General features: G+C 42.5%; 1 protein-coding gene across 11 annotated transcripts in view; it reads left to right on the top strand.

Moving 5' to 3' along the window:
• Positions 1-23144, top strand: part of Lmpt (four and a half LIM domains protein limpet) — a 61010-nt gene that overhangs the window by 34046 nt on the left and 3820 nt on the right. For 3 of the 11 annotated variants that reach the window (XM_036816014.3, XM_036816015.3, XM_036816016.3), the window contains 3 exons: positions 17-261; positions 15500-15700; positions 16564-16738. In XM_036816014.3, coding sequence (XP_036671909.2) covers positions 17-261; positions 15500-15700; positions 16564-16738 — 621 coding nt within the window. Of the gene's footprint in view, positions 1-16; positions 262-2461; positions 5019-5079; positions 5143-5300; positions 10063-14647; positions 14965-15499; positions 15701-16563; positions 16739-19979; positions 20140-23144 lie in introns of those variants that run through there. The other 8 variants (XM_036816010.3, XM_036816012.3, XM_070995684.1 and 5 more) reach the window with 8 other exon arrangements.

Below are 23144 nucleotides of genomic sequence, written 5' to 3'. Positions count from 1 at the left end.
TCTTCCGGTTGAATAGCCTACATCAAGGATGCCCCCTACGATGAGCATTGTGCGCACTGTGATAACGAGATAGCCGCCGGCGAGCTGGTTGTGGCGGCGCCCAAGTTTGTGGAGAGCGTGATGTGGCACCCCAAGTGCTTCACCTGCAGCACCTGCAACCTGCTCCTGGTGGACCTCACCTACTGTGTCCACGACGACAAGGTCTACTGCGAGCGCCACTATGCGGAAATGCTGAAGCCCCGCTGCGCTGGCTGTGATGAGGTGAGTTCCCCCTAGAACTTGCTACCTATAACCCCCCGATCCGATCCCTAATTGAAAACTCTTGTGTGGCATACTTTGGGGCGCGCATCCTTTAGATAATATCTGTGTGTCGTTTGCCAAATCGAGAGTGTCCGTGTGAGTGAGTGCTCGCTGTCACGGGCTCTGGTTTTTATCGTCCGCCACACGCAGTTCTCGTTTATTGCATAGGTGCGGCTATCGCCCTTTCCAAAGGTTATGGCATTTTCATTGAACTTCACTTTGGAACCGCGGAGGAGTCGGGGACATCCTCCGGCTCCTGCTCCTGCTCCTGCTCCTCGATGCAGCGACTCGGCGTTGGCGATGGCAACAAAGAAATGAAAGCAGTTCATTGGCAGCATTGGCTGTTGACGTGTTGTCATCCGTCGAGCGGAAGTTCATTGCGAGTGAGCCGGAAATTTGTGGCAATCGGTCAAGGTCAGAGATTGCTAAAATCACTGAAGGTATAGGGTTTTGATGGCTGCAGATTGGTGCAGCTTAAAAAGCAACTAATGGAAAATATTTTCATTTCAAATATTCATCTGTTTGTGATATAAAATTTACATTTATTTAGATTGAATACATTTATGAGATGCGAGTATCAACGTGCCATTTTTCATAATGGCAGTACCTGTGCTTTTTCATTTAGCTGGTCAAAGAGAAACAATTAAATCTGAAATTTTCACAAGTATAATATTTAAATTTAAAAGTTTTGCCAAATATGTGAAAAATTTGTTTATTTCTTTTGTATATCTGAGGTGTTTATTAACCAATAAAAAAAGCTTTAAGCAATATTGAAAAGAGTTAAAAATAGTATCCCGAATTTTAGTAGCAAAGCTTTTTCATGTGGAATTCTATAAAATATTTTTTTCCAAATGTTTACCTTATTTTTTTTTAATTTTAATTCATTCATTGCATTGATAATTTTCACAAGCCATCACAAAGAAACACTTTCGCTTTCGCTGTAAAAAGCTAAATAAATCAGCACCCAGACGACCCATATATTCAAATAAATTTATGTATTTTTGGCACAATTCTCTAATGACAATCAGTTGACGAAAATAAACAAATGAATTCAGAAATAGCTGCGCTATAATGTGGGGCAAGAACACAATTATGTGCCGCTTGACAATAATTATTATACTGATTGTGGCTATTGTTGGCGGTGCATAATGTAAAGAAAACATTGAAGAGAATCGAATCGAATCGCAGAGAAATTGGTGAGAAAGAGTAGGCCGAAAGCTGCTGGCAATGTTAGTGTCAGTGCCAAGTCGAAATTTATGGCAAACATTTGTGTGCAATCCGCTCGGAGGCGGAGAAATGGGGCGTGGCGACCCTGGCCCCAGCCGCTGGCCATGCCAAAGAAAAACAGATTTGCAAATGGCTAGAACAGTAAGAGCCATTCATATAAGAGTTAGGGATCCGCAAATATAAGATATCTTAAGTTAGAAAGTACTTCACTTGGTTGGTTACAGATTAAATCAATCGTTAACATGGCGTATGCGTAATTTTTTAAAGTATATTTTGAAAAAAGATATAATAGTATTTACATTAAATGAAATGGGAATAAGTGTAGAGCAAATGAGGTTTTAAAAATAATATTCCTACACCAATTTGAAATTGTGCCGTGGAAATCTATAGGTTTTTAGTACCACTCTAAAAAGTGTTAAAAAGTATGCTATGATTTTAGTTTAAGTCGTATTTTTGCTTGTCATAATGCGTGTTTTTAGCCGTGACAGCCAAAATGAAGTTCTAAAATTTATTCCGTAAGAAATGGTCTAAAGTCAATCGAAAATTCTTGGGATTTCTGGTTTTATACAGGTCCTACAAAATAGGAAAATTAATAAATCCTACAAATTAATGTAATTTCTAGCAATTAATTTCTATTGGCTTTCCCCAACTGATTTATGGCCATGTCGCTTACTGTTCTCCCGCACGAAAACTGCGAGCAAAGCAGAAAGTGGCGAAAAGTGTTTTGTGGAAAACAGCAATCGAAGCGAAGACCAAAATAGATCGCCCCGAGAAGAGGGGAAGTGACAGGTGGGGTGGTCTTTGCTGTGACTGGGGTGTCGACAAAACTGATTAGAAAATCCGCCTTGGCCGATTCCGATTGCTTTGGCATTTGACACAGAGGCAGTGCAGCAGCGGCACTGGCAAAGGCATTTGTGTTGCCAAATTACCAGCGACAAAAGTCACCGACGTCTTGTCAGCTGGTTGGGCTCTCTTTTTGCTGGCCGTCAATTAGCGCCGTTTGCCATTTGAACGGATTCGGTTCTTGGCGGTTCTCTCGCCGCTGAATCACTCCCCTAGAAATTCTCTAAAAATCGTGGGACCCATGGGCACTTGCCGCCACCGGGGCATTAATCAGTTGCAAGACGATCGATTAGCGGAAAACAAGAGCCCGCCCGTGCAACTGCAGCCGCCTGGCGATTGCCCATTTTCCGATTCTTCTCGCTCCGTGAAACGCGCTCTCATAAATCTTCTCAAAAACGTAGATAGATAAATAAATAAATAAATATCGATGATTGGTCCAATGATTGGCGAGCGAATAGTGAAATAAATATTTTTTGAATTACCTAATCGACTGGCCATTAACGTGAGTGGTGTGAGTGTTTCGAGTGCGTGGTGAATATATTTTATATAATACGCGTTAGCCGAATCGTTTCTCGCCGCGATATACTCTCATTGCATCGGCGAACGTTGGAGGATTCGGATTCGGATTCGATTTTGGGCATTACGCAATGGCCGCTGAAGAGGCGCTAACCGGCGTCGGTGAGCTGCTTTTCTCGCTTCTTATAGGCTACCTGGGCGCCCTGGAATGCGCCTTTGTGGCCCGTCATCTCTACCACTGGTCCTTCCGGCATCCCTCGGGTTCTTCTGCCGATGCAGCCGCAGATGCAGAAGAATTGCCTCGTCTGCGTGAGAGATTGGATAAGGAGATCAAAGAGGCGGGCGAAAGGGAAGCCCAGGCTGGCACCAATGTCATGCAGGATGGTGTCCTCTATAGCAATGGAATCCGGGTAGATCCTGCTGGTGAGAAAAGAGAAGCTCTGGCCGCAGAATTGGCTCGCCAACAGCAAATCGAAGCGGAGACGCGACGTCAGCTGGCCGAAGCCGAAGCCAAACTGGCTGAAGAAAGACTACGGGTCCAGAGAGAGAAAGAGGAAGCGGAGGAGCAGCAGCGGAAGCTGGTAGAGGCCGAAAGACAGCGCGAAAGAGAGCAGGCGGAGAAAGAGCTGCAAGAACAAAGAGAGGCAGAGCGCAGACAGCTAGAAGCAGAAGAAAGCGAGCGTAAACAGCGCGAAATCGAAGAGAAGGAACGCCTAGATAACGAAAGAAAGCTGATAGAGGCTGAACGAGAACGGGAAGAGAAGGAGCGAAGACTGCAAGCGGCGGAAGAGCAGCGCGAGCGGGAAGAAAGTGAAAGAAGAATCATCGAGGCAGAGCGTCAGAGGGAGCAGGCTGAAGCCGAAGCCGAGCGCCAAAAGGAGATAGCCGAGCAAGCCAGACTCCTGGTGGAAGCCGAGGCAGCCGAGGCCGAGCGTCTTGTCTTTGAAGCCGAGATCCAGAGAGAGCGGGAACAAGCTGACGAAGAAGAACAGGACCAACGCGATGCGGAGATTGTAGATCGTCTTCTGGCGGCGGAAAGAGAGCTCAGCATGAGCGCCACCGAGAGCGAACTGGAGGAGGATGTCGCCATCGCAGAGCAGTCGCGTCGCCTCATCTCCAGCAGAACGGATCTGGAGCAGAAGCAGCGGATGATCGAGGAGAATGCTCGACGCTTCCTTGAGGCGGAGGAGGAGATGGTGATGCTGCAGCAGCGTCAGTTGCAAGGCGCCCACAGCAAGGAGGAGGAAGACGAGTATGCTGGAATGGAGCCCGTGGTGGAGGAGCCGTGTGTGAAAAAGGTGGCGCCACCCAGATTTCAGGAACCACCGGAGGAACCGCTAATGGTGCAGAAGGTGAAAACCCAATTTGGCCAAGGAAGCGGTTCCGAAGACGGCTACTTGGTGAAATCGAAAACCCTGAACTTCCCCGGCGTCTCCGATGAAGGTTCCTCCGTGGAACCCTTCTCTAGCCAACAGTCTTCGTTCAGTACTCAACCCTCTGAGGGCGAACGTCCTGAACCCGAAGGTGAAGATCAAATACAGGATGTCCAGTATACCGAGGACTACCTTCGTTCCCTGGATGGCATCAAGAATCGTCCTTTGGTTCGCGAAGATGGATCAGGCAGGAGAAGAGCCTTTAAGAAGCGACGCTCCAGTGGCAGCTCCAATTCTTCGCGAGACTCACGCGCCTCTCGCGACGAGGAGCTAAAGATGTTCACCTCGCTGGAGGAGGAGGAGCTGCGTCATGGCGAGCGGGAAGACTACAATCCCATCAAGTATTCGAGTGAGCCCACCCTGAAGGTCAAATCCCATCGACGTCACAAAAGAAGTCCAGCAAAGGATATAAGATCACCGACAGAGACTAGTGGATCCCTGGAGATGCTCGGCGAGGAGAGCACTAATCCCTGGGGTGAGGTGGTACCAGAGCACTATAAGGATACCGAGTTCTGGAAGCGGGAGAAAGCCCTCTCCATAGACGAAGAGGAAATCGAACTGGAGAGACCCTCCAGGGGAGAGGATGTGGAGGACGAAGCCACAAATGAGCCCAAATCCTCCTCCTTTGAGGAGGCCACTGAGGCACAAAACGAACAGGCAGTGGCTGCCCTGAAACAGCAACTTTCCAAGGAGCAGGTGGTGAGTAAATGGAACTAGCTGGCCAGGATCTTTAACCAATGGTTTATTACGTGTCTGTTAGGACAAGGAAACGGAGAAGGACAACTCGCAAGCGGTGGAGACCAGCGACAGCAACAAAGCCAATGTAAGTGCGTAGGACAGCCACCTAGCACCATCTAACTCCCACTAAAACCGATCCAAACCCGATCCCACTGCCGCTTAACTAACTTCCCTAACTGCTTTACCTCTTTGCTTTTCATATATGGCTATCGCTTGCTTTCCCGCTTTACCTTCCCCCAAAAGCTGCAAACCTCTTCCGCAACAGAGGAGCAATCAAGGGTTGGTTCACCTGGCTTGCGTCGTAGTCCGCGCATGGATGAAATGGAGCACTACCCAGAGCGCTGGTCCGCCAGTCAGGAGCAGCTTCCAAAGCAAGAACAGCAGCCGCCGCGAGCAGCACCATCCATCAATGTCCAGCAACCGGATACGGCTCCTTGGCGGGATCAGTATGGATTGCTTATGGAGGGTCTCAGCGATTTCTACGACTTTACGGCCTCAGTCAATCCTTCAAGATCCCGTTCTGCTTCGCGAAATCCCTCACCAGCTCCTAAGAATGTGGCTAATCTTATGAATGTGGACGAGGAGCGATCGCTAGAAGTATTCGACGATACTCAGGAGGGTGTAGCGGCAGGTGAACTAAACTGTGAGTCTGTGCTTCAACTCCTGGAATCGAACTTGAATGGAATCGAATCCTCGAATGAGCAGCTACAAGTGCAAACTGTAGCCGACGATGCTAGGAATGGGAATTCCATGGTACCCATGGTATATCAGCCCCTAGAAGGGGCTTCACTTGGTGCTTCTCTAGAAGAGAGGGGAAGGGATCCTTCCGTGGACAGACAATCCAGACCCCGATCCCGATCCCGTTCGCCTCTTCCCACCTCGGAGAACCTAGAGAAAAGCATCCATAAACGCAGGGAGCGACTGATCAAACAAAACGATGAGCTTGCCGAACGTCTATCCCAATCTAGTTCCGAGGGTTCCATGGAAATCGAAGCTAATGGTAATGGTAGACTAAGTCCAGAGATCACTTTACCACAGCCCGTGATAGAGATTAATGATATGGCCGATGAACCCATGGAGGATGCCGAAACTACACCAGAACAAATGCGACTCTTTGTGGAGACTTTGAGGGCTGAGAGGAATGACCGCTCCAGATCAAGATCCCGTTCACGATCCCGTTCTCCACTGCCAACAGCTGATAATATAGCTAAGAGCCTGGAAAGTCGACGTATAAAGCGCATTCAACACAATGATGAGATCTTCGAGAAACTTCACGAACAAATGCCATCACCAGAGATTATAATTGAATCGGCTTCACCTCCAAGGTCTCCGCTTCCCATGCCCACCGTAACCATTGAAATTGTGGAACCACCAGAGGAAAGTGCAGTCCAAACCGAGGCAGAACCCGAGGATACTCCGGAGAGCATGGCCAGACTGTTTGAGCAGCTGCGTCTAAACCGAGTGCGATCCCATTCTCGATCTCGATCGCGTTCACCACTACCCACAGCCGCCAATTTGGAGCAGAGTGTGCAGAAGCGACGCGAGAAGCTGATAGCCCAGAATGATCAGTTCTTCGAGGTGCTACAGGAAAGGGCGAGGACCCCGGAACCCGAACCCCGTTTAACAGTGGAGTACGTCTATGAGTTTGTGCAGGAGAAGGACGATCACATTGCAGAAAGTCGCGACATGCGATCCTTGTCACCATCTCGCTCGAGATCCCAGTCACAAGAAGGGGAGCCCGATGACTTCCACTTGATGCTCAATCTGGAGGGCAGTGAGTTGCGCACTCTACGCAAAAACAGTGAGGAACTAGAAAGTGTCCTGGCAGCTAGTGTGAAACAGAGGGAATTGGACCTGGAAGCCTTAGAGAAGCTACACAATGCCAATGAGGAAATAGAGTTGCGCGTGCTTAGTCCCACCAATTCCGAATTGGAGAGATTGGTTGAGATGACGCGAGAGAACCCAGATCTAGATCGTACGATCTCAGAGGTGGCCAGGGATCTGCAGGATGAGCTCGTGGACAGCGCTTTCAAACGCTCCACCTATGTGGGTGAGTCCCTTGATCTGGGAAGTGATCAATTTAAGGAGCATCGTCGAGAAGCAGCTCAATTTCAAAGATCCAGAAGCCCATCTCCTGGATTGAGCATGGATCTAGCTCGAGAGCATGCGGCAGCCCAAAGGGAGCTCCAAGCAGCCATACTAGACTCCCTTACCGACAATCGTTTGGGCGCCAAACCCAAGACCTTCTCCGAGGAGAGAACTGGGGAGTCCCAGGAAATCTCTGCCGCCCAGCTGGATGATTTACGTCATCGTACCGCTGAGTTTCAACGTTCGCGTAGCCAGAGTCGTTCTCCGCTGAGAGAACAGGATCTAACCCAGTTGAGAGACATCGAAGCTGAGTCGGCTAAGAGGGAGATGCAGGATCAGTTACTAGATAAGTTGGCCGCTTCGACCATTAATTTCGAGAACTTTTCAAGGCACTTGAATGCCGATTTCCTAGATAGCGAACGACGTGCTTCTGACTCGGCTTTAATGGGTGATCTAGAACCTGATGAATATCATCACTTCCGCCGCTACTCACTCGCCCAGGAAGAGCCCGTTGAGGAGTATCCCAGCGATGACTTTGTCTACATCTCCCAAATCGAAGTTCGAACTCTCACTGGGACCAGAACTTGGTTAAAAGAGGATTTTTACACCGAAGAACCGGAGGACTTTTGTGATTCAAAAAGTCCGGTAAAGGATGAAGACTCCTGGGCGAGAGCTGTTTTGGCTGCAGAGGCGGAGGCAGCTGAGTTCGATGCCACCAATGCCATCTACAGCTATGATATTGTCGGGGACCATGAGAGTCTGGATCAGGAGAGGAGTAGCTCCAATGACAGCGAGGACACACGGCAGACAGTGGTGGAAATCGATGACGACGATGAGTACGAGTTTGAAATGGACGAGGGAATCTCGGATAATAATGAACGCACCCAACCCACCGATGAATCCCATCATGATACCTCTGAATGTGAGGAGGCGGAGAGGAATGCCGATCGCTATGAGAATCGGGGAGCTCAGGATTGGGAGGAGGTTGAGGATGTGGAAGATTTCCTTGACTATGGTTTTGATGATGGCGCTGTGGGCGGAGCAACACCCTATTCCGATCCAGACTCATTTATTGAACAGATCTACAATGATGCCATTAAGAACAGAAAGCAGTCAGGTATTCTAAGGGAGTACGAGACCATGGTTCAGGAGCAATTGCCCTCGGATCACAGCGAATCGGAAAGGGAAAAGTCGGGTTCTGAGAGTGAGAAATACGCCCTGTGGGCCAAGACCAGGGAGCTTGAGCGATCCCATTCTAGTACCCGACATTCGGATGTGGATGTTGCCTTGGGATTGATACCAGAGAGCGATCATCGGGAGTCTGAAATACGTTATTTGGGGGATGCACATGTGGTGGCCCGACAATCTACAAGGTTGCGAACTCGATATGGTTTCAATCCTAAGCTAGATGTGGGTGAACTGGAAGATGATATCGAGGTGGATCTTAACTACAAGCCCAAGAGGGAGTACAACTGGCGCAAGAACTTCAAACTAGATGACAATGACGAACAGGAAAATAATGCCCAGGATTTAGCAGATGAAAATGAAGATCAGGAAGCCAGAGATCAGTTTGAGGAGGAATTCGGCTGGCAAGAACAAGAACAGGAAGAGCTTCGTGATCAGGAAAATGATGAGACAATGTTTCTGAATGAAGAAAACGGTGAAATAGAACATGCAGAACTATTGGAGAACCGGCGAATCAGTCTTGGCGGGGAAAGTATCACCCTCTTTAGTCGCAGTCCCGTCCGCGAAATTCTCGCAGATGTGCCAGAAGAACTTCCGCTAGAAGAAGAACCACCCGAAGAACAGCCAGAAGAAGCGGCGCCCTTGGAAGAATCACCCGCTGAGAAACCCAAGAAAAAGAAGAGTAAGAAAAAGCTACGCAAGGGATCCAAAACCGAAGAAGAACTAAGGGATGATAATGATTCGGACACTCAAATGGGTTGCACCCGGCGAAATGAAGATCAGGAAGCTGCAGAGCCACCAAAAAGAAAGACACGCTCCAGGCGGAGCTCCAAAAGCAGCCTGACCAACGAAGAAGCCAATGGAGGATCGGGACTCTTCTCACCGCGGGGCAGTCTAGCCTTTGTGGGTGAATCCTTGGAGGGCATAGCAGAATTTGAGCCAGACGAAGATCAGTCTACAAAGAAGAAGACTAAGAAACGCAAGAAGACTTCAGCAAAGGAGAACAAGGAGGAAGCTAGGGAGGAGACCCAACCGCAGGCTACAGAAGATTTTCATCTAGATAAGGCCTTGGCTGCTGCTCTGGCGGAGATTGCTCCCGTTTCGGTGTCCACAAATTTGACTCCAGAATCAACACAGCAGAACCTATTGTCTACGATCAGTGCTGGACAAAGTGTGTGTATAACCCCAGCCTCATCGGTTGAGGAGATTGGAGAATCACCTCCAACGACTTCAGTTGCAGTTGTGCCCGCGCGATCCGTTGTGGACACCTTTGACATACTCAAAGATGCCAACTTCTATCCACTCTTCTAGCTCGCTTGGTTTGAGAACTAATCTTCTAACCCCACACTCTATCACTCATTTGATTTACTCTCTATCTGTTTCTTATAGACATGTTCATAAGCCAAGTCAAGCCAAGCACAGCCCAGCACAATCCAGTCCAAGCCACATCCAAAAACCGAGCACGCTGCACATGAAAACAGTCCCAGTTAAAGATCCAGTGTCCAGAAACCAGCATCCAGCATCCGCTCCTCTGACTGAGGGTAAACACCCACCCACGGGATCCCCGATCCCGATCTGTATAAACCATGTATTATACTAACGACCCAGAAAACTTTGCACCCAAAAAGTACCGAACGATTGAAGGATTGTTTACCATAGCTGTTAGTCTATTTAACGATTTTGTCTTTATAAAAATGCCGAGAATAAAAGCCAACTGAATAAATGAAGAAAACATTTCGTTTATACTCTGGTTGCTAAAAATAGTCATACACCCCACCGAATTTTGTATCTGCGCTTTGTGCCAATTCTGCATAGGCTACCAAAATACTCGGGCATTGAGATCATTCATACCGCAGCACTGGTGTCATCCATCCATGGGTTACCAAGTGCAACCGCAAAGGAAGAGGGACCATACTATAAATCGTCCCACAATTGCCCATATAATTGTACACAATATATCTGTGGCCCAATTTGCAAATTCGCATGATGTCATCGTTTGACATACGGCTAATACCAATGAGCTCGGTGATGGGCCAACACATAAATCCCAATGGGAAATGCTCGCCATATAGATTTACTCGATTTTTAATGCTCTTGTCATTGCGACTATAAGCGAAACAAAAACAATCTGTCATGCACACGAATTATATATAGTTTCTTTAGAGCATACAGTGGGATTTCACGGGTCTTATGTCTGAATAATGGGCCTAAGGTCAGGGCTAAGTGGCTTTATGTTTGACTCGAATTGGTCTAGTAAAATATGGGAATATCTGATGGGATTTATTACAAAATGTATACTACAATGCCGTTAATATTTATTGATTTCTTTAATATAAAATTGTTAAATTAAATAATGAACATCTTTATAATGTTAATGTGTCTTATTTATTAGGCTGTTAAGAATAATCGAGACACATTCTAATGATAGTGTTTCATTTGATTAATTTCCAAATTATTTTCTAGTTCTTCCGCAAAGTATGCAGTATTCCGATCCCGAAAGTATGCTAGTCTATGGGAAAATGATCCAGCTTCTGAAATTCATTCATTCAAATCTGTTCGTTTTTGTCAGTTTTGGGAAATATAATATTTTTGCAGTTCTCTACCTTGTTTTTTTTCGCAAAATGCCCCTGTCAAGTTCTATGTGTCGTATCCTTAGTCAAATTAAGTTAAAAGTCAGCCAGTGAAAGGCGACAAAGGTTCGCCGAGATAACAAATTATCTCAACGACTGTCAGCCCGCAAAAGGGGAAATTGAAAATGAAAAATTCCCAAAATATTTATGACAGGCCAACAGGAAAGTGTGTCACTCGAGTGATTTGTTTACGCAGCTCACTTGGCTTTGTTCTTCACATTTGCACTGGGGAAATGGGCCATTTGGAATTTATTTCTGTAAAACTCATTACGTAATGCAGCCGTACGGCAAAAAAAAATGTATCTCCCCGAACTTGCGTTAGAGCCACATCCAAGCGAACACGGCGAAAACGCTGCCAAAAAGTCTTATTCAATAGTTTTGTCTTTGAAATGATTTCATTTTTCTTGCGGGGCACACTTAAAAGCCTGCGGTTATATTTTCTTTCATATTTTCCCCCAAAGTACAAGTGTACATTCTATATAGTACTTGTACTGCTGGTGGAAAATTGGCTTAAATAATGTTTTTTTAAAATTCACTTGAATTTTGTGCGTTCAGCTGGTAAATGAAATTTTCTTATTTAGTGTCAGTTAAATGAAACACCTTTTTCCACACGACCAGACATTTGGTTTTGCGTTCCCAAAATACATCAGACATCACTTGCTTGCACTTGCGTATTTTTCAATAAATTTCCAAAAAAACATTCGATTGGCCTCGACCAAATTAAAGACATATTTAAAATGTCCCAAATTAAAATCAAATATTTTTGGGGCACAGCTGTTCTTAAACTTGAACTTATAGACAACACCCCCATTGGTTAATTTACACCGAATAGGCTCTTGTCTTGGGAAAGTTTTTCCGTTTCGCTTTTGATACTCGCTCAATAAACCAGAAATAAAAAATATAAAAATACGCTGGAAAATATACGCGCCTCTCTATATATGTGAGTGTCTGAATTTATGACCCAATTAACGCTTTAACGCCTGCGTGAAAAATGCCAAATAATCGTAATGAGGAGCCAAGGGAGGGGCGGACAGTCACATCACGCAAAAACTTTTTATCAAAGATTCGCGAAATGCAGCTTATTTTTAGACCAACTCGCAGATTGCATTACACTCGGCTCCATTGCAGTTGTTGTTGCTCGTGTCTGAGGCGAAAATAGCAACAACTAATATACACATGCGATGCATTATTCTATAAGTATGTGCATATGCATATGCCCAAGCACGAACATATATCATACTGTATATGATAGAAAGGAGCATGGTCAGCGAAACTGAGTTCACACACAGAAGTTGGGCCGGAAATATACTTTTATTGGAATAAAAACATGTAAAGGAGTGAAGAATTTTTCTATACTTTTTAAAGAACATATTATCAACTGAAAATATGGTATATATGTTGTTTTAAGGAACCTATAACTTTAGATAGGTTATCCTATATTAAGGTAATATTATTAATCTAAAAGTTGTAATTTTCCTTTTAGCATTTGTTAGTTGGTGTTCCATCAATTTTAATGTTTTTGGATTTAACCCTGATTTGTTAAACCATAAATAAAGGAAGGCAAAGTAATCTACAAAATTTATTAAAGCTATAAATTCTCCATGACAGCAGTGAGTCAGTTTACATTGCTGTACATTTCATTAAGGAAGTAAAAAAGATCTACAAAAGTTTAAACAACCATAAATTGTTATTCACCAACGATTTTATTTTCTAATTTAGCTTTTTGTTATGGAGAATATTCCCTTGATATTTGTAATTCATTAAACCCCCATAACAATTCGCAACCCACGTCACTGGTACATTATTTTTAAAGCCACAAATTCCCCAATCAGTTAACATTGCATTACATTACATTAAGGAAGTCAAAAAGATCTACAAACGTTTAAACAACGATATAAACCAAAGATTATATTTTCTAATTTTGATTTTTGTTATGGGGCATATTCCCTTGATATTATATTTATCAAGCCCCCTTAACATTTCGCAACCCACATCACTGCTACATTATTATTAAAGCCATAAATCCCCATCACAGCAGTGAATCAGTTTACATCAACATTTTGATTCTTAAACAATATACATATATTTTTTGTGGTTGCTGCCCTCTAGCCAGAACATTTCACGAGTTGTTGATTTTGTTTATTATTCATTTCGATCTGACGGGTTTTTCTTATCCCCGCTTGGGTTGGATGGGCGACCTAGAACGGCGTTTAGGGGCCTTGTTAATTGCTCTCTACCACTGAACTGTCACTAGAACATTCTACCATTTGTACTTGTTTAGTGCCAATTTACCTTGGCCGGCTGCCCTTAGGTGTCGCGTCTACTTGTCTAATGGAAATTAGTTTTGCTGTTGTATAAACATGGGTTATTAATTGGGGTGAAATATTTAAATTCGCCCGAAAATGATGAAATTGATTTGGGACTAGATGAGGTCATGCTGAGTAAGTGCTCTATTAAAAGCTACAAATTTATGTTGATGGATTCATCAAACGTCAAAAGTGTGTTCTTCAAAAAATTAGGATATTTAACTTTAAGACGGTTGGTATACAGCCTTGTGCCTTTTTCCATAAATATTGACTCTAAGAAACAGAACATAAAATTCAAAAAATATTCTAGGAACTAAAATGAACTTCTTTGAATAGACGCACCCTTCCTTTTTATGGTATTTCTCAATTTCTGAATTTTGTCTTACATCAAATTGGAATTATTTTTCTAATTTGCCGGCACACCTGTTGGTTCATCTCATTTCAGTAAACATTTTCGCCCATTGGCGTTTCAATGATGTCTGTATGCCAAATGCTGTAATGCAAGGCAAATCAAGAAAATACGGAATGCCAAAATAAATTCCATATATTAATACTATAACGATAATGTATGGGCTGGAGATCAATTAAGACGTATAATGGGAAATACGAAAATACCGCTGGGGGTGCGATAAGCAAGAATGCCAGACGCAGATCATCGTTTTAGATCCGATCCAATGGAAATACCAACTAATGCTCCATTGGCGGCTAGCGATCGTGTCGTGTGTTGTGCAGTGTGGGAAGAAAGAGAATTTTCCCAGATTTTCCATTTACGAGAGTGTTTGAATGTGCTTCTTGTGTGTCGTGTGCACAAGCGCCAGCCACAACAACAAGGCACACTACATTTCTTTTGGTGAAAAATTGAAAATTTTTCAAAACTCTGACAAGTGATTTAAGGGGGGTTTTATGGGGAGGGGCATTACGTTTCTAGAGGGTGGCCAAGCATGCCACACCCCTTTGACCGACGGACAGGTGGGGCGTTCGCCCACACCTCTTGGCACCTGAAATGCGTTCGATTTTTCATCTATCTTACATGTATCTTTATTTTTAGCGGGAAGCGCGAACGAAATATTGCATACAAATTGGCCGAAATCGTTGAGAAAATTAACCAATTGCATTGCAAATTCAATAATGCCGTTAATTATTGGCGATATTTACATTGTCTACCGCAATAATTCAGCCGCCCGTCTTTGCCGCTCCGAAAAAATAAATCTCCCGAGTTCCGAGATCTCTACAGATCGTAGTTCTCTCTCTCTGGCTCGGTTTTTCATGGGCCCGCGCTCTCCGAGATTTTATTTTTACACTTGGCGGTGGCGAAACTAGATACAGAGCGGACTGAAAGCGGTGCAGCAGGCGTTTTGAAAAACATTTTCGGAAACCGCTGCGCCAGTTGAGATCCCGACTCGGCAAAGTTCATACCGTTCTGGACCTCCGAAATCGATCGAAAATACACTACAAAACACAACCATACAGACACCCCCAGATACAAAGAAATACCCATAAGATACAATAATTATAGAAAGTTCAGTCGGTCATTAGAGCGAGCGAGATAGCGGGCGCGATGGCGGACGTGGAAATTATGCAAACCGTGCAAACGGAAGTGAAGAAGACCACGAAAAAGGTCAAGAAGTCGTCGAAGCGCCGCGAATCCGAGGTCCAGATCAGCGAGGTCGAGGTGGACGCCACCATCGAGGAAAGGGGGTAGGTGACCTGTGTCATGTGTGTCCCAGCACAGTTTTGTGGCAGTTCGTAACGATATAATCTTTCACATTCAATTCCAATCATTTCTCTCGTGGTCTTTGTCCGATCATCCCAGTAAACTTTGTTGTACAAAACGAAAAACATTCTCTCACATTCCAAGCCAAAAAAGATTCCAAAATATATAAATACATACATATATGTATACTATCCAATGAAAACTCTTGCATATCGAACTTTTACAAAACGACACACGTTACTACTCTACTTTCCTCGGCAAAAATGTTTACTAAAAGGTATCCACCACAAGTCTATCTAAGTACACCAACCACCACAACCAGTGCCACAAAGAGAAACCACAGAATAACATGTCCAAAATCACACTGCACAATACGAATACCTATGAATAAACCCAAAAGAACACACCTATAGCACACAATTTATGTGATCAATCTATTTCCTGTTTTGTTTATGCCCAAGAAATGTGTTGTGAATCGACCTCTATATCCCCCCTATATCTCTGTGCTTGTGCTTGCAGTTAATTTTCAGTGGCGAGTACACAAAAGCCATGGACAAGGACTGGCACTCCGGACACTTCTGCTGCTGGCAGTGCGACGAGAGCCTCACCGGACAGCGTTACGTCATCCGGGACGATCATCCGTACTGCATCAAGTGCTACGAGAACGTGTTCGCCAATACGTGCGAGGAGTGCAACAAGATCATTGGCATCGACTCGAAGGTATGTGAATGCATTAAACGGGGAATCGGGGGCCATAAACCGTTCGTAAACCGAATTTACGGCCATATGTGGGTAGTCAAAACATTTAATAACCATTAAGTAGGACAGACACACACACCAACTCGATTATTATATGGTCCACACTTTCATTGACAACTTGAAAAAACCAGTTTTGAGTGCAGCTCATAAAACGAAGAGATCAATAAATAAATATTTATTTGCAGAATCGGTCAAAATACTTCAGATTACAACAGTTTACCGAAATCATAGATTTTTAATGTGCTTTTTATGTTTCTGCTGTTGATCTTTATGCCCGTTTTATTATCATCGGGTTTTTATTAGGCTGGTTTTATGCGTCTAGCCATAATTTTTTTTAATTATCGCGTTAAAATTAGAATGACAAATGCATCAAGAAATGCAGTAGTTTATGTTTAATTAGTTTAGTAACCTTGCTCTCAATTGGGAATACCTTAAGGGATTTTAAGAACATGTGATTTCATCATACATATAAGAAAATAGGCATCTTGCAAAATTAGAAATTATTGTATGTTAGTATTTCGCAATTATTTTTTAGTGCATCTATAAAGTATTTATGATTATAATTTTTGGGAATATAAAATTCTTTATTCCGAAAAAGCTAAAAATAATATTTAAGGACCTATAAGAGTTTGTATATCATCCTTTAGCAACGTAATTGTAAACGTAAATAACAAAGAAATTATTAAAAGTGTCCTAATTGGAATTGAAAGATCGTTTTTCTTCTGTTTTAATGAGTAGTCAAATCAGTTGTTAATAAACTCTCATATAAACAACTTTAGTTCCATCTCATGTCTAATCCACTTTATCACCCTTTTCTATCCAAGGATCTTTCCTACAAAGACAAGCACTGGCACGAGGCCTGTTTCCTGTGCTTCAAGTGCCATCTGTCGCTGGTGGACAAGCAGTTTGGAGCCAAGGCGGATAAGATCTACTGCGGAAACTGTTACGATGCCCAGTTTGCGTCCCGTTGCGATGGTTGCGGTGAAGTTTTTCGCGCAGGTAAGAAAACTCAAGAAAAACCCCTTCTGAAAATTGTGGCATACTTGCGGGCGGCGACTGAGAATCGGCAGCTCTTAAATTCATTTTCGTTGTGGGGAAAATGGGCACTCGGAATTCAAGTTCTTCTTGTTACCGTTAGGGATTGCTAATTGTTTCTGCCGAATGGATGTTATCAGGAGCTAGGCTGCCAGAAAACTGGTTCAGCACAGGTGGATATGCCCAGGTATCCGGCATCCATGCCATATCTCGAGCAGTTGATCAATTTACAATACTAACGCAAGGAAATTGATTGCTTTGGCTTGGCTATTTGCTAGCCAAGTTGTGGTTATGCGGACTAGGGTGGACTGCTTTTGTATCTAACATAACCTTGATAACTATTTTAGGGCTATTAAAATCTATATTTAACATTTTTGACAAGGCTAAAAAGTGTGTTCAAGCGATTAAGAGGTGAACTGGTTGGCAATAAACCAAATTTAAGGCTATTTGAAGGAGTAATGAACTTAAAAACCAGTTTTAATACATTAAAATCAATGGTTGTTGAAACGTGACACTTTTTATGTCTTCAATAAGACTGAAATTGAATCACTTAAATGGAACTCCTTAAATGTAAATTTTATTCATTTAAATGAGGTCCACCCAAAATTGGATGAGAGGTTCGGTTCACAAGGCTTGCATTCCAGCTAACGAACTTGCCACACTCGAGTGCTTCCAGTTTCGAGATGCAAAGAGATACGACTGCTTACGTAAGTGCGTTGATGTCTCCACTGCAAGTTCATTGTCACCGGTCCCCAGACTCTTGAATGAAACGGGCAAACAGTTCCAGCCCACGCCAGACCCTGAACCCGCTCTCGAAAAGCCCCATGCCAAGCCGCTTTTCGGGCAAGGTGTCTGCTCCGCTGCTCCGTTTTCAATTGTAGCGCAAATAAATATGACAGTAAGGCAAACAGTGTCAGAATACATTGACTTTGTCAGCGAGTGATAAATTTATGGCTGATAAATGCCGCCACAGATCAGTTCCGAGCGTAAGCCAACACCCGATACGATACGATATGATCTTAACCGATCCGTTTCGAACCGACCCCTCGGCACGTTCCAAATTTGGCCAAAACACCAAGGGGGCCGTGACACTTTCGCGTCAACGCAAGGTTGCCAACCACGCGTTGCCAATTACGTGTAGAACAGGCCAGAAGCAGTAAATAATATTATATTGTTGATTTTCCTGCACTTGCGAAAAGTTATTTCAATGTCAGCGCATCCCACACTCTGCGTTTCGGATTGAGAGATTCTTTTGTTTATCAAAGGTGGATCTGCGATTGACAGTCGACACGGCAGTGACCAATTTGGGTACTAACCAATGGCCATATCAAGTGCATACTAAACACTGGCTAATTACCAAGTCAAACCGAGAACCCATCCCAGAATCCCTAGATCACCCATTGAGCTCATCCAATTTGGCACAGTGACTCACCAGAAAAATAATCATAAATGTTTGTACAATTTCTTGTTTTTTTTTATTTATCTACTCTCTCTGACACGCGTCGTCGAAGCAAAGATTTTGGGATTTCATTTTTTTGCCCCCCTTGATTTGTGGCTTTTAAATTGCCTCGGTTCGGATTCATTAGAATGAAAAATGATTATTATGCTGCTTCGGAGGCGGAGGTGCGGCAAAACATTGCGAATCAGCGGGAAGAATTAAATAGAATTTGGTTTTTGGCACCCAGCGAATGAGACTTTCGTTTTGGTTTGAGTAGATAAAACGGGAAATGGGTATTCCGTTGGTATGATAAATTATAAAATTTTTTTTATTCGTTTTGAAAAATTATTTGCAATTTGTTTTGCACATTAAATTATCAACAGTTAGATAATATATTACATTGTACTAAAAACAACTCGTTCAATATTTCCCACTTTTCCTAACTCAGACTGCCATTAGTCAATTGCTGGCACATTTTTCTAATGAATTTCGATTTTTTATTGACTTTCAATTGATTGATTTGTTGGTAGCGAACGGAGGGGAATCCCACGCACAATGGGATCATCCAACGCGTGTCGATCCATTTCCGTGAGTCGAGCGAATTAATCAAAAACGATGCCAGCGAAATGAACTTCAGTTCGCAACGCCCTAGGGCCACAATGTTCAGTCACTCCAAATAGGGCCAGAATTGATTAAAAACTGCAATTATTTCCTATTCGATCGGAAGCCAAATGCCACTGGGCGTTGCGACAATGCAACCAACTAGTCTGACTTCTAGGTCTAGTTGACATATCATATCCCGAACCCCAGTGCATGTGCATAATGGGTGCCCACACTCATAACCGAGTTAAATCTGCATAAACGGAGGCTATATCAAGTGCCTTGCGCCGGCGGGTTCGTCAATCTCCTCCCGGGCCGGTTTGATCAGTCAAAATAGTTCATAATTGCCCCACCAGCGGGCGGAGATCGGCAGATTGAAGTCTCTAAATGGCACCCTGACTGCCTTGCCAAGTGCTACACAGAAATAAATGTTGGTTAAAAAATCTATAAAATATTTATAATAATTGTTGTTTCTATTATATCATTAGAATGAAAATCTTTAAAAAATTACTTAAGTATCTTTTATTTTCTAACAGATTTTAAAGACTCTTTGGTATTATGGGTGCTATTAATGGGATGCATTATTAATATAAGTATTAAGTATTATTATAAGTAACCTCAATGATCCGATATTTTGTTTTTCCAAAATACCATCAGAATACTGTAAACCTTCAAAATATAAGTTACAAGGTATTTATTTTGGTATTTTTTGTGTTATTTATGGGATGCATTTTATATAATATCAAACCACACTGATCCTATTTTTTGTTTTTCTAAAATATCATCAGAATACTGTAGATCTTCAAAGTATAATTCACAGGGCTTCTAATTTTTAATGGAATTTTAAAGTCGCTTGGGATTTTTTGCCGATAATTATAGATTGCATTACTAATTGTACGAAAATTCAATGATCCTATTTTTTAACAGTGCAGCTATTTCAGCTTGTCGGCTTCGAACAAGACGATCTGTTGTCGAAGGCGGCATGCAACAGGTACCGCCTCTCCAGTAAACAGTTTGCATTTCCACTCAATCCACTTGCTCACTCAACTCAACTCAACTGAATTCGAATCAACAGAATTCAACTCGTTTCTCTCGGCTGGTTTTCTCTCTGAACTCCGCCGTCTGTTTTGTTTGGGGCCCTCTACTCGGTTTTTCAGTCTCAAAGCGGCTTTCAAAGCGCGTGGAATGTGCCGCGGATATTAAAAAGAATTTCCTTAAATATCATAATCCTATAGACAGTGTATTTGTTTTGCTAAGAGCAACGTGTTGCATGCGAATTTAATGCATAAACTTTGATCATCTCTATACAATAAAGAACCCAAATAAAGTATTTCCGCATTTCTATAGTTGAGACGGTGGCGTTGATTCAAAGAAACCAGTGCCGCAGTCTCCAATTATAAACATATTGTTGTTTAGAGCAATTCACCTGTAAACAATATGGAAAAGTGTACCCAAATGGCTTCTGTTTTCCCAGATTGTAAATTGCATGCAGCAAATGGGGAAGTTCGAGGAACAAGCGAACCCCCATCGTCCCACATTGCGTATACTTAACGTCTGATTTCACTTTGCACTGGCTTGAAACATCCTGGGCGTATACGTAACATGCGGCCCACACAAACACACATTACACAATCCTCAGGTTGCAGCTGCAAGTCACCCCAGAAATCAAATCATGATACTTGTACCGCCTCTGTTCAACTTACGATTTCCCACAAAAAAAACTTCGATATCAAGTCAAATTCATAAATAACCAAAGAGATTTCGTGCCACCAAAACCGGAAACGAAATTGGACCCATTTTGGCTGCATTTAGTGTCAAGCGATGGCCAATTCGACGCGTTCCACATTTAAATTCGATCCGAAATGGGAAAACATGTAGAGCCAAACATGTAAAAACCAGTGACAGAGACATATGAATATGCACGCAATTGAGTTGGAATTTCTTTCCATTATTATTGTTGTCATTGCAATTGAATATCAATCGAAATGAAATCGCTTGAAACTATTTCCAAATGGTTTTCAATTGAAGTCGGTAATTGCGGTGCGAGTGATTCAGTCGATTCCCTTGGGGGCCAGTCAACTTAATCGTCTGGCTAATTAAAGATCCCATCTGCGGGTCCATTAAAAACTCCCTCATACTTGACCGCCAAGGCTGGGATCCCGCTCAGCCGATGTCATCCGCTGGGCTTATCAAAACAAGGCCCCGAAAACAAGCAAATTCAATTTCTCTATTCACCGAATCTTACAGACCAATAAATCTCGACTTTTAAGCCAGCATTTTGTGCCCTGCGGCGGGTCAAAGTCAAAGATCTCACAGTGAAAATCAAATATTGCGGGAAGCCGCTAAATGAAGTCGCTGCTAATGCACAGTAGAAAAAGGCAGATTTGAATTATTTATTTATTTTAAAGTGTAGTTACATATATTATTAAATTCATTCTTGTTTATGTGCACATATTTAAATTATTAAAAAGATTAGCAAGCACCATGACTAACATGTAAATTAAAGAGTAGAAAAAGCTTAGTTACACAAAGGGAATTATTAAAAGGAATCCTAGTCTTTTGTTTCGAAATTTGTAGTCATCAAATTATTTATTTAGTTTTCTCACATATGGTAAATTAAAATAAGTTACTTATAAAGTACAAAAATTATTATTAATTATCTTTCAATATTCAATAACCATTTTTGTTTAAATACATAAACATTTCTTTAAACATTTTTATAACACATAATTTCAAGGGTTAAAATAAGAAAATGTTAAACTATAGATGTTAAAACGAAAGATTACATTTTTTTTGTTTTTTTCTGAAGTGCGTGTTACTTATGAAAAAGGAAATCCATCCAGATAGTTTACATATCTATACAAATTTCTTTCTGTGTGTGGTATTTGCGCTGCTGCTGGTTTCCAATTGCAATTAAAAATGCAGACCATGCACGACGCAAGGGTTTCATTTTTTGGCCGCAGTTTTAGCTTAGGTTGACATATCCGAATCCGATTCGAATCCACTTTCATTTTCGGAGCTCCGACACTCTGAATGGGCCAGTGCAAATGCAAATGCCATCAATCAGCTCCGATGCACGGTCGCAGTCAGCGACCTGTCAATACATCATTGCCTCAATGTCTCTCCACTTGACCCTCGGCATCCGATCGTCATTGCTGCGGCGGCCGCGTTTGTTGTAGGCGTCTGTTGGGTTCAAATCCACCGGTGGGCGATGCCTTTGGACTGTGCGAAGCTGACAGCCCATCACAATTAGTTATAATTATGTTAGACGCTGGTCGCTATAAATAAACGTTGTTTATGCCACACCATTTAGCCGCAAAAAAGGTTGAGGAAAACCATATTAGTGCTGTGGTTAAGAGTTGGTAACGCAATATTGATGGGACCAGCTATGGGGTCAATCGAGTTTGTAAAATGAGTTTGAACTAGATTGTGATTGGAAGTCATTTTAGTACTTGTTCAGTGGAATAACATGCGTATATACTCAAACTTTTAGCTCTGTTTAACTATACTTTTCACACCCCTTTGTCAAATTAAATATTAGCTAAAGCTTTGTTTTAATACGAAGAGTAGCAGTGGAAGATTTCTGATTATTTAAATTTTTGGTAATGGATGGCTAAATATTTATAAAACATTTTTGTAAACTTTGGATACAACTAAAGATTGATGTTGAAGATATTTTGTTGTATTTTTTTTTATACATGAAAATCACTGATTTAACTTGATGACTATTTGGTTATAATTACATTCAAACAGTCTGTTGATTTATTACATTTATATTATTGTTCCTTGGGCTAGAAAATGCTTAAAGCCAAGTTAAGCGCTAGAATTTCATACTTTAATTTCCTCTCCAATCTGGATCTTACATCATCAACCCATTCGAGTACTCCAATTGCTTACCAATGGTATTTCTCCGAAATTTCTTACCTATATAATTCCACCTTCCCAATTGCGTGGGTTTCTTTAGGTATTATTCCACTCTAATCCGTTCTATTCCAATCTGGGCTTCCTGTGCGCTTGGACAATTTCCTGCTTCAATTTGTGCGCAAGCTTCGACCAAAAAAAAAATCATATATTGTTCATGAAATTCGACAAATTTTGCTTTTGTTGTATTTACAAAAAGTTAATTATTTAATGATTTATGATAGCCCGTTGTTGTTTCATTTCCATTATAACCAATTTGGCTTGGGACTTTATTTATAAGCATTCGCTAAGTTTAATGAAACTTGTTATTTGGCAAATGATGTCATAGAGGCAACGCCTTGAGATCATACCAGATCTCAAGATCTATGGATGGAAAAGAGAGAGACTAGGCTTCGCCAAATTTGTTTTCTG

This window comes from Drosophila suzukii, chromosome 3, assembly GCF_043229965.1.
Source record: "Drosophila suzukii chromosome 3, CBGP_Dsuzu_IsoJpt1.0, whole genome shotgun sequence".
NCBI classification, from domain to species: domain Eukaryota; kingdom Metazoa; phylum Arthropoda; class Insecta; order Diptera; family Drosophilidae; genus Drosophila; species Drosophila suzukii.
This window is presented reverse-complemented; position numbering and strand designations above follow the sequence as displayed.